This window comes from Bos indicus x Bos taurus, chromosome 14 (assembly GCF_003369695.1).
Source record: "Bos indicus x Bos taurus breed Angus x Brahman F1 hybrid chromosome 14, Bos_hybrid_MaternalHap_v2.0, whole genome shotgun sequence".
Lineage (NCBI taxonomy): Eukaryota > Metazoa > Chordata > Mammalia > Artiodactyla > Bovidae > Bos > Bos indicus x Bos taurus.
This window is the reverse complement of record NC_040089.1, coordinates 60,367,477-60,381,079: the sequence shown is the minus strand read 5'-3', so window position 1 is coordinate 60,381,079 and position 13,603 is coordinate 60,367,477. Positions and strand designations below refer to the sequence as shown.

Genomic DNA, 13,603 nt, shown 5'->3' with positions numbered 1-13,603 from the left:
GGCTCCTTTGTCCATGGATTTCCCAGGCAGGAATACTGGAGTGGGTTGCCATTTTTTTCTCTTCCCGACCCAGGGATCAAAACTGTGTCTCTTTTATTGGCAGTGGATTCTTTACCACTGTGCCATCAGGGAAGTCCCATATGGGTCTGTTAATTAACGCTGCTCATCTGCTAAGTGACTGGCTTTTGCACAACAGATGCACAGTATCTTCAAATCCATGCCTTAGCAAAAGTACAAATAATTAACATGATCTCAGGTCTCCAAAATCCCTGAGGATGGTGACTGCACCCATAAAATTAAAAGAGGCTTGCTCTTTGGAAGGAAAGCCATGACAAACCTAGAGAGCTTATTAAAAAGTAGAGACATCACTTTGCTGACAAAGGTTTGTACAGTCAAAGCTATGGCTTTTCCAGTATTCAAGTAAGGATGCAAGAGTTGGACAATAAAGAAGGCTGAAAGCCAAAGAATTGATGCTTTCAAATTGTGGTGCTGAAGAAGACTCTTGAGAGTTCCTCGGACCACAGGAGATCAAATCAGTCAATCTTATAGGAAATCAACCCTGAATATTCATTGGAAGGACTGATGCTGAAGCTCCAATACTCTGGCCACCTGATACAAAGAGCTGACTCACTGGAAAAGACCCTGATACTGGGAAAGATTGAAGGCAGAAGGAGAAGGAGCCAAATGATGTGATGGTTAGACAGCAACACTAACTCAATGGACATGAATCTGAGCAAACTCTGGGAGAGAGTAGTGGACAGGGAAGCCTGGAATGCAGCAGTCCAAGAGGTCACAAAGAATCAGACATGACTTAATGAACAACACACTGAATAATTACTGTCAAAGTTTAAAAAAAATTATTCTCAAAGTTAACAGAGTAGAAAAGAAAATGTCAAATGTTTGAATGCAACTTGTTTTTTACCTTCAGCAGAGCTGGCCTGCCTGCTCACTTGAGTAGATGATCACTTCTGCCATCTACACACTGCATACTCTGTCACATTACACCCTGTTCTGTCTATGGTACTGCTACATTTAATGTTCTGCTGTTGACTTTATTAAGAACATACAATTATAAGATATAATAATCTTGCTATAAACATAATTGTTCAGTAAACATTTGACATTTATAACACATGAAATGTTATGATTAGGTAAATGCTTCACATAAAATATATTATTGTATAAAAAGTTATAGTAGATTTAATTATGCAGCATATAATATTACATATAAAAGTATATAAACATTATAATACTACCATTATATCTTTGCTAAAATTAACAGGGAATGCTCTACTCCAAAAGCTCAAGTGTTTCAAAAATAAACTCTCTGAAGGCAGGCAATGTTTGTATAGTCATTGTTTATAAACTAAACGAAACTGGTATGTTTTTGTTTTTGAAATGTACTCTGTTTTGTATTCTCCACTCACCTCACTTTCTTCATTTGAAGCACAGTTCCTTGTGTTCATACTAAGTTCTGTTTTTATATTTTGAAATCCTAAAAACTAATGTGGTGTTGTTTCCTGAACTAATTTTTTTTTTTGTTTAATATACTGTCTTGTATTCTCCACTCACTTTCTTCGAAGGACAGTTCCTTGGGTTCACACAAAGTTGTGTTTTTATATTTTGAAATCCTAAAAACTATAAAATTCATAAACTTTCCTTCCCCCTGACATTTGCAACATGAATAAAAGATACTGTATTACTCAAAAGAACTGGTGAAATTCTTTTTCATAAGTTTAGCAAGAGGTCCAGGTATTTAACTGAATAATTAAAAATAACATTAAAATAACAAGAAAGGTACAAAGAACCACTTGTACCTGTTGTTTTATTCGTGTAACTTTTCTATATTTAAAAAACAACTGTGAACTGCTATCAAATAATTATAGTTTAATGCACGGTACTGGATGCTTGGGGCTGGTGCACTGGGACGACCCAGAGGGAGGGTAGGGGAGGGAGGAGGGAGGAGGGTTCAGGATGGGGAACGCGGGTATACCTGTGGCGGATTCATTTCGATATTTGGCAAAACTAATACAATACTGTAAAGTTTAAAAATAAAATTAAATTTAAAAAAAATTATAGTTTAAGCTTCATTTCCTTTCAGACTTTTTTTGGGTAAGATCTGAAAATTCTAGGACAATAAAAGTATTACTAAACCAAGATGTTCTTCCAGGGAAACTTCAATATACCATATTGTAGTATTCAACCTAAAACTGGATAAAACTAAAGCTATTTTACTACAGTGCTTCATGCTATTGTAAAATGTTGCTCAATAATTTGTAAGCAAATTATTGCAACTTAGAAATAATATCTCCTAGGGACTTTCCTGGCAGTCCAGTGATTAAGATTTCACCTTCCAAGACAGGGGGCATGGGTTCAACCCCTGGTCAGAGAGCTAAGATCCCAAATGCCTCACAACCAAAAAATCAGAACATAAGCAATATGTAACGAATTCAATACAGACTTTAAAAATGGTCCACATTTTAATTTTTTTAAAAAATTAAAAAAAAAAAGGAAAATATCTCCTACTTTAAAAGGCCTACAACTAAATTATTAGTTTTAAAAGACTTATAGGATGCTGGGCCATTGAGGACAAGAATAGGAACTGTAAAATGAAAAAACACAAAAACAAGAAAGGGTGATGATTTTAATAAAATAAAAATTCTGACAGAACATAGGAAGAATAACAGGTAACAGCTACTATTTTCTATACTCTGGTAATTCAATTAATATGAATACGTATTAGGAAAGAAACTTCCTAAGTAGATAACTCTCTTTCTCTGCTTTCTGAAACATCAGCCTTGTCTGACAAAGATTTGAAGTCAAATATAAAGAAGATTCAAGACTGGGCTAACCTGAGAGCTTTTAGCTACAGATGTTATAAGGTAGGAACATTCAGCAGCTGTATCATTGGTGAACTGGGAATAACTTATTAAATTTCATAAATAAAAACTTTCTAGCTCAGAAAGCACTTGTTCTAACATCTGCACCTATTAGCAACCAGAAAGTCTTAAATTTCAGGGTAGTTTCTGCTTAACCATTAAACAAAGCCAATCTCATTCTTTTATTCTTTGCAATGTCACAACTCTGAGCCATGAACCTGAAAAGAAGTAAACAGTTACATTTCTGAACAGTCTGGGGAAAATAAAAGGTTGGGACTTTAATAGAAACAAGGTAGGAAACAAGTTAAACAGGAAAAGCATGACTATATGCAGTTTAAGTGCTCTCCTTTCTTGGGGGTAGCTCTGTAAATTAGTACAATCCTTTCTGAAAGCAATCTGTCAGAAAGTTTTCAGAGTCATTAAATTCTTTATGACCTTTGATAGAGTAATTCCAATTCTAGAAATCTATGCCAAAGAAATAATCTCAGAAATTTAAAAAAGGGCTAAATATATATTAAATTGTTCCTTGCAACATAATCCAGACTAGGGAGAACCCATTGGGAAAAAGCCCAATGGTATGTTTAAGAACATTACAATATAGCCAGAGGATGGAAACTTTACTATATAGGTATTAAAATAATAACTATGAAAAAAATGTATTCTATACAATGTTAAATAGAAAAGGCAGGACACACAGTTACTTATAATCCAAATGCAAATACAATTATTTTTAAAGGTATACACAGAGTATAAATGAAATAAATTATAATATTATTAGTTACTAGGAATACAAGGTTAGTGGGTGATTTTTGTAATCTATCTGCTCTTTTTCCAATTTTTATAAATATTTAATGTAATTTACATAATGTATTAACAGAATTTATGAAAACAAAAAAATGATTTGGAAGTAATTAAGAGCAATGAGGACATAATCAAATTACATCTAGAAATATTCTTTTTTAAAAAAATTGAAGTACAGTTGATTTATGATGTTAAGTTTCAGGTGTCCAGCAAAATGATTCAGTTATATATGTATATATGTGTGTGTGTATATATAGATATATACATATATATATATTCTTTTCTAGATTCTTTTCCATTATAGGTGAGTGCACCTAGAATTATTCTGATTCAAATACATATAGATTATATAGTAAAATTCAAAATAGATACATATTAAAAATCAAATATATTTAATATGTATAAGTCAATCTGATCTAAAAAATGTTTCATTCTATGTAGGAGATGAACAATAAATTAGCCATTTTACAAACTTAGACATTCAAAACAGAACAGGAGGCATTTAACTTAGGCATTTTAAAAAAAGAATATTAAAATAGCCTTCCTACTTTCTTATATACAATTAAATTACTTACAATTTCTGTGATAAAATTTCATGATTTATGTATGAAATCATGTAAAAAATTCTAAAGAAAGCAAGCATACAAAAAATAACACTTTATCCAATCATTCTTTTCCATTATACAACCATTAGATATATACTTTTTGCTAACTCCCATTTTCTCGTGACATTTCCTATAGCATAAGAACCAGCAAAAGGATAAAAACATATCTCTTAGCAAAGATTTGAGGAAAAGGAAGATGAAAATGACCAGAATGCTAGAAATAGAAATAAATTATCTGAGGCCTAAGAACCCAAGCTATATTATTAATCATAAATTACTAATTTCCATAAAAATTCATATGAATAAACAAAACTAAGTACTTAGTATTACTCACAACTAAGTAAAGAAAAATATTAAATCATTTACCTCTCACCAGACATTGTAACTAGGTTTTTTATAAATTCATGATCAACCTTAACGTGGTCATTATTTACCACAGGATTTACTACATTAAGAACATACTACAGGTGCACTTATCACATGTCTATCTTCTCAATTCTATGGTAAGTTGAGACAGGAATATTTTTAAAATTAATTTTATTAGAGTATAGTTGTTGTACAGTGTTGTGTTAGTTTCTGCTATATAGCAAAGTGAATCAGCTATACATAAATATATAGCCGATATATACATGTATCTCCCCTCTTTTTTGGATTTCCTTCCTATTTACCACAGAGCATTGAGTAGAGTTCCATGTGCTATACAGTAGGTTCTCATTAGTTACCTGATTTATACATATTTAGTGTATGTGTCAATCCCATTTTCCTAATTTACCCTACCCCTCCTTTCCTGTCCATATGTCCATATGTATCCATATATCCATTCTCTACTTCTGCATCTCTATTTCTGCTTTACAAATAAGTTCACCTGCATTGTTTTTCTATATTCCACATATAAATAGTATTATACGATAATTGTTGTTCCTGTTCTAATTTACTTCACTCTATACGACAGTCTCTAGGTCTCTCCACATCTCTGTAAACTGCATCATTTCATTCCTTTTATGGCTGGGTAATATTCAGTAGTATATATGTGCCTCATCTTTATACATTCTTCTGTGGATGGACGTTTAGGTGGTTTCCATGTCTTGGCTGTTGTAAACAGTGCTACAGTGAACACTAAGGTGCATGTGTCCTTTGGAATTATGGTTTTCTCCAGGTATATGCCTAGGAGTGGGATTGCTGGGTCACATGGTAGTTCTACTTTTTAGTTTAAGGACCCTCCATACTTCTCTCCATAGTGGCTGTATCAATTTACATTCCCACCAACAGTGAAAGAGGGTTCCCTTTCCTCTACACCATCTCCAGCATTTACTGTTTGTGAATTTTTTGATGGTGGTCATTCTAAATGGTGTGAGGTGATACCTCACTGTAGTTTTGATTTACATTTCTCTAATAATTGGTGATGCTGAACACCTTTTCATGTGTTTGTTGGCCATCTATCTGTATGTCTTCTTTGAAGAAGTATCTATTTAGGTCTTCTCATTTTTGATTGGGTTGTTTTTTTGATATCAAGCTGCATGAGCTGTTAGATTAATCCTTTGTTGCTTCATCTGCAAATATTTTCTCCAGTTCTGAGGGTTGTCTTTTCATTTTGTTTATGGTTTATCTTGCTGTGCAAAGGCTTCTAAGTTTCATTAAATCCGAATTGTTTCTCTTTGTTTCATTACTCTAGGAGGTGGGTCAAAAAAGATCTTGCTGTGATTTATCTCATAGCCTGTTCTGCCTATGTTTTCTTCTAAGAATTTTTTAGTTATCTAGCCTTACATATAGATATTTAATCCATTTTGAACTTATTTTTGTGTATGGTGTTAGGGAATGTTCTAATTGCATTCTTTTACATGTACCTGTCCAGTTTCCCAGCACCACTTATTGAAGAGACTGTCTTTTCTCCATTGCATATTCTTGCCTCCTTTGTCACAGATTAGGTGACCACAGATGCATGGGTTATTTCTGAGCTTTCTATCTTGTTCCATTCATCTATATTTCTGTTTTTGTGCTAGTATCATGCAGCCTTGATTACTGTAGCTTTGTAGTATAGCGTAACGTCAGGGAGCCTGATTGCTCCAGCTCTGCTTTACTTTCTCAAGACTGCCTCGGCCGGGCTTCCCTGATGGTCCAGTGGTTAAGAATCCACCTTGCAATGAAACGAATATCACCAGTTTGGTCCCTGATCCAGGAAGATCCCACATGCTGCTGTGCAACTGAGCCCATCTGCCACAACTACTGAACCTGTGTGCCTAGAGCCTGCGCTCCACAACAAGCAAGGCCACCACAGTGAGAAGCCCAAGCACTGCCGCAGACAGTTCCCGCTGGAAGCAGCTAGAGAAGTCCGAGTGCAGCAGCAAGGACCCACCACAGCCAAAATATAAAATAAATCTTTTTTAAAAAAAGGACTGCATTGGCTATTTGAGGTCTTTTGTGTTTCTATACAAATTGTAAAAATTTTTGGTCCTAATTCTGTGAAAAACGTCCTTGGTGATTTGACAGGCATTACACTGAATCTGCAGATTGCTTTGGGTGGTATAGTCAATTTCACAATCCAATTCTTCCAATCCAAGAACATGGTATTTTTCTCCATCTGCTTGTGTCATCTTTGATTTCTTTCATGAATAACTTAGTCTTTTGAAAGTGAAAGTTGTTCAGTCATGTCCAACTCTTTGAAGATAGCTCTTTTGCCTCCTTAGGTAGGTTTACTCCTAGGTATTTTATTCTTTTTTTGTTGTTGCATGGTAAATGGTATAGTTTCCTTAATTTCTCTTTCCGATCTTTCATTGTTAGTGTGTAAGAATGTAAGAGATTTCTGAGTATTAATTTTGTATCCTACAACTTTACCAAATTCATTGATGAGCTCTGCTGCTGCTGCTAAGTCGCTTCAGTCGTGTCCGACTCTGTGCGACCCCATAGACGGCAGCCCACCAGGCTCCCCCATCCCTGGGATTCTCCAGGCAAGAACACTGGAGTAGGGTGCCATTTCCTTCTCCAATGTATGAAAGTGAAAAGTCAAAGTGAAGTCGCTCAGTCTTCTATTGGCATCTTTAGGACTTTTTATGTATAGTATCAGGCCATCTGCAAAAAGTGAGAGTTTTACTTCTTCTTTTCCAAACTGGATTCCTTTTATTTTTCTTCTCTGATTGCTGTTGCTACAAATTCCACAACTATGTTGAATGAAAGTAGTGAGACTGGATATACTTGTCTTGTTCCTGATCTTAGAGGAAATGCTTTCACCACTGAGAATGTCTGCTGTGGTTTTGTCATATATGCCCTTTATTATACTGAAATAGGTTCCCTATATGCTCACTTTCTGGAGAGTTTTTTTTTTTTTTTTTTATCATAAATGGATGATGAATTCTGTCAAAAGCTTTTTCTGCATCTACTGAGAAGAATATATGTTTTTTATTCAATTTGTTAATATGGTGTATCACATTGATTCGTTTGCAGGCACTGAATAATCCTTGTACTCCTGGGATAAATCCCACTTGATCATTATTATGATCCTTTTAACATGTTGTTAGGTTTGGTTTGCTAGTATTTTGTTAAGGATTTTTGCATCTATGTTTATCAGTGATATTGCCCTGTAATTTTCTTTTTTTGTGGTATCTTTGTCTGGTTTTGGTATCAGAGTGATGGTGGCCTCGTACAATGAGGTTGGGAGTATTTATCCCTCTGCAATTTTTTGGAATTGTTTGAGAAGGATAGGTGTTAGCTCGTCTCTAAATGTTTGACAGAATTCACCTATAAAGCCATCTGGTTCTGAACTTTTGTTTCCTGGAAGATTTTTAATCACAGTTTCAATTCCATTACTTGTGACTGCTTATGCCTATGTGTGTGCTCTGTTATGTAGAGCCTTTGTGACCCCATGGACTGTAGCCCACAGGGCTCTTCTGTCCATGGGATTTTTCAGGCAAGAATACAGGACCAGGTTGCCATTTTCTCCTCCAGGGGATCTTCCTGACCCAGGGATCGAATCCGGGTCTCTTATGTCTCTTGAATTGGCAGGCGGATTCTTTACCATTATCATCACCCGGGAAGCCCCTACTTGTGATTCGTCTGTCCAGATTTTCCCATCGCTTCATGTTGTCTCTGCATAGCCAACAGCAGTCCTCTCCCTAGAGTCACTTTCCTAACCCCATGTTTTAGCATTCGGCCCCACCAGCATTGGCAGCTTCTGCTCTCATGCTGGGGTGCCCAGGGTAGATTCTGGAGGAGGCTTTGGCATGGACGGGCCACATGGGCCTCAAGTGTGGTCAAAGGAGACTTTGGTGGTGGCAGTGCTCAGGATCCTGGAACCTGCAAGAGTAGACAGAGGAGGCCTTGGCTTGAGCAGCAGATGAGCCTGCTCAGTTGGGAAGGAATATTTTTATTTACTCCCATCCTTCTTGGCACAAGGTACATATCAGGTGTTTAATACAAGCTGAATGAATTTAATTCATTACAGTTAGGGTGACTGTACATTCCAAATTGTCTAGGATAGTTCTGGTTTGCTTGTGGTATCAGCATATTGAAAACAGTGTACCCTTTTGCTTTCAAAGTGTCCTGATCTGGGTAATAAATTACCTGAAAATACTAGAGCACATTAAGTTAAAATTCTTAAAAAAATGTCATTAAAATTTCCAGAAAGTAAAGAATGAATGAGCTAAGGTGCTAAGCACTGTCAAATAAAGCAGCAGAGGTGAAAAGAGCAGGTGAAGAGCAGAAGCAGGCAGCTCCACAGAACACTGAGCCACCTCATCACTTTTGCTGTTTGCTGATCCCAAGAAAGAGCAAGTCCTACATTTAGAGATTCTTCCAAAAGCTAATTTCCCATTTATAAGAGCAATAAAAGGGCTCTCATTTCAACTAGGTATACAAGGAATTCAGAAGGCTTATACTATACCAAGCATTACACCTTCTATAGCTCCATACTGACTAAAGAAAAACTGCAATGAATCTGTACATCCAAAATCACGTTTTAAGAGAGCATCCATTTATATTTTTAATGATATGATTGGGATACACTTCATCTTAATCTTCTCTTTCCACAAAAGAAAGACTTTATAAGACAAACTTTCAGGAAAAACAATAAGCCATTAATAAGGTTTCACTGGACTCTGAAATTAATTTATTGATATATAAATACATTTAATTCAAACACTCATTTTGTTACAGACTGAACTGTGTCACCCCTAAGACTCCTATGTTAAAGTCTGAACTGCCAGTACCTCAGAATGTGGCTGAATTTTGAGACAAGATCTTTAAAGAGGCAACTAAATTAAAATGAAGTCTCATGGGTGGGCCCTATCTAATGTGATGGGTGTCCCAATAAGGAGAGATCAGGACACAGATACACAGAGTGAGGACCATGAGAAGATACAGATAGAAGACAGCCATCTACAAACCAAAGAAAGGGGCCTCAGAAGAAACCAACTCTGCTAACACCTTAATTTTAGATTTTTAGAGAAAATAAACCTATGTTATAAATCCACATAACTCAGCCAACCAATATTTTCAAGTATCTACTTCATATTACAAAATCATGCATGGTGGGAAAAAACCCCTTTAAAGGGAAAGAATGGTCACTGGATTTTTGTAAAACAGGGAACAAAAGTTCACTGATGCGGTTTCAGATCCCATTTGCAACTAACCTTTAAGAAACCACCACTTGTTGAGTTCTGGCATTATATCAAAGAAGAATCTTCACAATTATCCGAAAAAAGTTATGGAAATACTCCTCTCTTTTCAAATTACACATTGGTGTACTGCTGGATTGTCTTCATATTGTCAAACAAAGCAACACGTTACAAAAGGCTGAGTGCACAGATGTCAGAATCCAGGTACTCCTTTATAAGCCAATCTTTAAAAAGTTTGCAAAACTGTAAAGCAATACCATTCTTCTTACTGATGTTCTTGTTTTGGAAAATGCATTTTTAGTAAAATTATGTTATTGATGTAAAGATGCCATGGATTTACTACTTTCATATGCAAGTAAATGAAGAAGTTTTTAAACAATTTCTCAGTTTTAATTTCCAATACAGTAAATATCAGTAGCTATAGCCTATATAAACATAAGTCCTTGTTATGGGATGAATTGCATCCTTTCCAAACTCATTTGCTGAAGTCCTAACCCTCAAATGTGACTGTATTTGGAAGCCAGGCTGTAACTCATAAGGATGGGACCCTAATCCCATAGGACTAGGGTCCTTATAAAGAAGAGGGAGACACCAGAGTACCTCACTTTCTCCGAGAGCACACACAGGAAATGTCATGTGAGGACACAGTGAGAAGGCACCACCGGCAAGTCAGGAAGAAAGGTCTTATCAGAAAACTACACCACCAGCCCCTGACCTTGGACTTCTAGCCTCTAGACTGTGAGAAACTAAGTATCTATTATTTAAGCCACTCAGCCTATGGTATTTTGTTATGGTAGCTGCCTGAGTAGACTAATACATATAATCCCTGATATTGTTAAAAGTTTACAAGGGGTCCTGAGACCAAAAAATCTGAAAATCACTGAATTAGATAATAATCATTTGGCTGTGTAAATTAAACATTCGTAAACAATTTCTTACTTCATAGTGACAACTTGGAAAAGTCATCACAATTCTCAGTAGATATCCAAAGTAGAAAAAGGGAGAAAATTAAGGTCAACCCTAAATAAACCTTTTTTAACTTGATATACACAACTGTATAATATCTGAAAGCATATGAAAATGGGGAAACACACTGTAAAATAATTAACATAGGCTGCAAAGGCACCTATTTTCACTTTCAGGAAACCAGACCTGTCAATCTGTTTGGCCTGGCACAGGCTAACTCCTTGACTACTTGTTAAGTCTATTAACTTTTTAAATATAAAATCAGATCTAAAACAAAAGAGGAAACCTTCAGTTTTGCTTAATGAGAAACAAAAAACCACAGAATTGTAAGAAAACATGAAGAAATCAAGAAGTACACTGACAAACACACCAAGTGCAATTTTTTTAACTACACAAAACTCATTAAGAATATAGGGAATAATAGTAAACTCTATTTCAGTTTATGTGAAAATCAAAGATTTTGCTTTCCAAGTAACTGTACTTGATAAGGTAAAAATGGTATCAAAGTTGTAGAACTCACCTAAGAATGAAAAAAAAAATTAACTGAATTACAGTTGATTTACAATGCTGTGTTAATTTTAGGTGATAGATTACTTTCTATTAGTTTATTAGAAGATATTGAATATAGTTCTTTGCCCTTATTGTTCATTTGTATATTTAAGAATGAACAGTTTAATAGTTATGGGCCCTTAAGTAATTATTAATTAATAAAAGCATTTAAATGAGTGGGGAAAATGCATTTACCTTAGCAAGTTTCTGAATCTCATAGATGCAAAAATGTTGTTGGGGTGCTTCTTAGTAACATATAAATTGTGCATTCAAGTACTACAGTTTCATGTATAGTAGCATTTCATCTAAAACATCAGGCAAAAATGCTAATTTCTAAGGCTCCGATGCTATGAACAGCATTCAAAATTACATTTTAATAAATTTCATTTCATATAACTTTGTATGGAAAGAAAACACAAATTCAACTTGAGCTAACTTTTCTCTTGGTTCAATGTTTGTACAGAAAAATAATTATGCAGTCCGTCTGGAAAAATATAATCAATCCACAGGCATGCAAGTATCAATTTTATCTTGTGAGAATTTCTCCATGTTCCAGTTCTTTCCTTATTACATGCTGCAAAAAGCAGTAATAATTTTTATAGCCAAATATCACTTCATAAGATACCAGGTGGCCTTCAATATTTACCATATAAGTCATGCATGAAATTTAAACATTACAAAAAATGACTTACCAGTTGACACTCCTGAAATATGCACATTTTCAGAATGTTCTGCAAGAGCACGATTTCCTAAAATTAAACATAATGAATAAACTAATTTCCAAGATAAAATTTAAAAAAATTTTTCAGATTCTCCCTCTAACAGAAAAACAGGTACTTAGAGCTACTTATAATATTCAGAAACTAAATTAAAGTCTCATAATAATCTTCAAAACAATACTATAAAGCCCCAAATCATAATCTTAGTAATAACAACAAAATGTTTTGGAAATCACAACAAGGTAGTGTAATGTAAAGGCCAAATATATAGATGTGATTAATACAAGAAAGAATTTTCTATCAAGTGAACAGTCAAAAGAGAACTTAGTACTATTACTAGAAAAGGGACAATCATAAAGTTTTTAGAACAGCATTTCTCTAAAATCATGCTTAATCAGTTCACAATGTGCTCATTGCTATAGTCACACATGTTGGTACCTAAAAAAAAAAAGGTCTTGCATTGCACTGTCTTCTAAATCTGTCAACATTTTCTTATCAACAACTCTGTCTTTAGGGGCTTCCCCTGTGGCTCAAATGGTAAAGAATCCGCCTGCAATGCAGGAGACCTGGGTTCTATCCCTGGGTTGGGAAGATCCCCTGGACAAGAAAAAGGGTACCCACTCCAATATTCTGGCCTGGAGAATTCCATGGACTGTATAATCCATGGGGTCACAAAGAGTTGGACAAGACTGAGCAACCTTCAATCAATCAATCGTCTTTAGAGTAGAGACATAATATTATCCTATATTGGTAGCCCCTGATTTTCTATACCTCCTACCACAAAGTGGGCACATGGAAGCATTCAAATAACTGAAATTAGTTACCAAGTGTCAGCTAGAAAAACAGTGTTTAAAAAAGACTCCTTTTAAAGTAGAAACTATTTACTACTTTAAATGAGTAAACAGTGTCCCTCAGGTATTATTCTTAAAAATTTAATTTAGCAGTATTATGAAAGATTTCCATCTACCTCTACTTTTCTTGTACAAGTTGCTCATGTTTAGTTCCAAAGTTTTGTCTTTGTCTATGCATTAGGTCAATTTCCAGCTGATAAAGCATTCTCCCTAATGCAGGGCACATTCAGAAGAAGCTAGGTGGGAGAAACTTCAATGGCAAAAGCAGAATTCTCTTTGCGGGTTCAAAGAATGAAGATAATAGCAAATATTATAATTAATAGTTTATCTTTTAAACCACCACATTTCTGTGGTTGCTTGATTACTGCTTAGCATCCCCCAAGGCACTAAGGGGGATCTTCACGACCCAGATAATCACGATGTTGTGATCACTCACCTAGAGCCAGACATCCTGGAATGTGAAGTCAAGTGGGCCTTAGAAAGCATCACTACGAACAAAGCTAGTGGATGTGATGGAATTCCAGTTGAGTTATTTCAAATCCTGGAAGATGATGCTGTGAAAGTGCTAAACTCAATATGCCAGCAAATTTAGAAAACTCAGCAATGGCCACAGGACTGGAAAAGGTC

The 13,603-nt window shown here is 35.2% G+C and overlaps 1 protein-coding gene across 2 annotated transcripts in view; it reads right to left on the bottom strand.

The window, feature by feature from the left end:
• Window positions 1–13,603, bottom strand: part of LRP12 (LDL receptor related protein 12) — a 90,929-nt gene that overhangs the window by 39,512 nt on the left and 37,814 nt on the right. The window contains exon 2 of one of the 2 annotated variants that reach the window (XM_027561338.1): window positions 12,099–12,155. The exons of the other annotated variant lie outside the window; for it this stretch is intronic. Coding sequence (XP_027417139.1) covers window positions 12,099–12,155 — 57 coding nt within the window. The remainder of the gene's footprint in view (window positions 1–12,098; window positions 12,156–13,603) is intronic. 2 annotated transcript variants of the gene reach the window in all.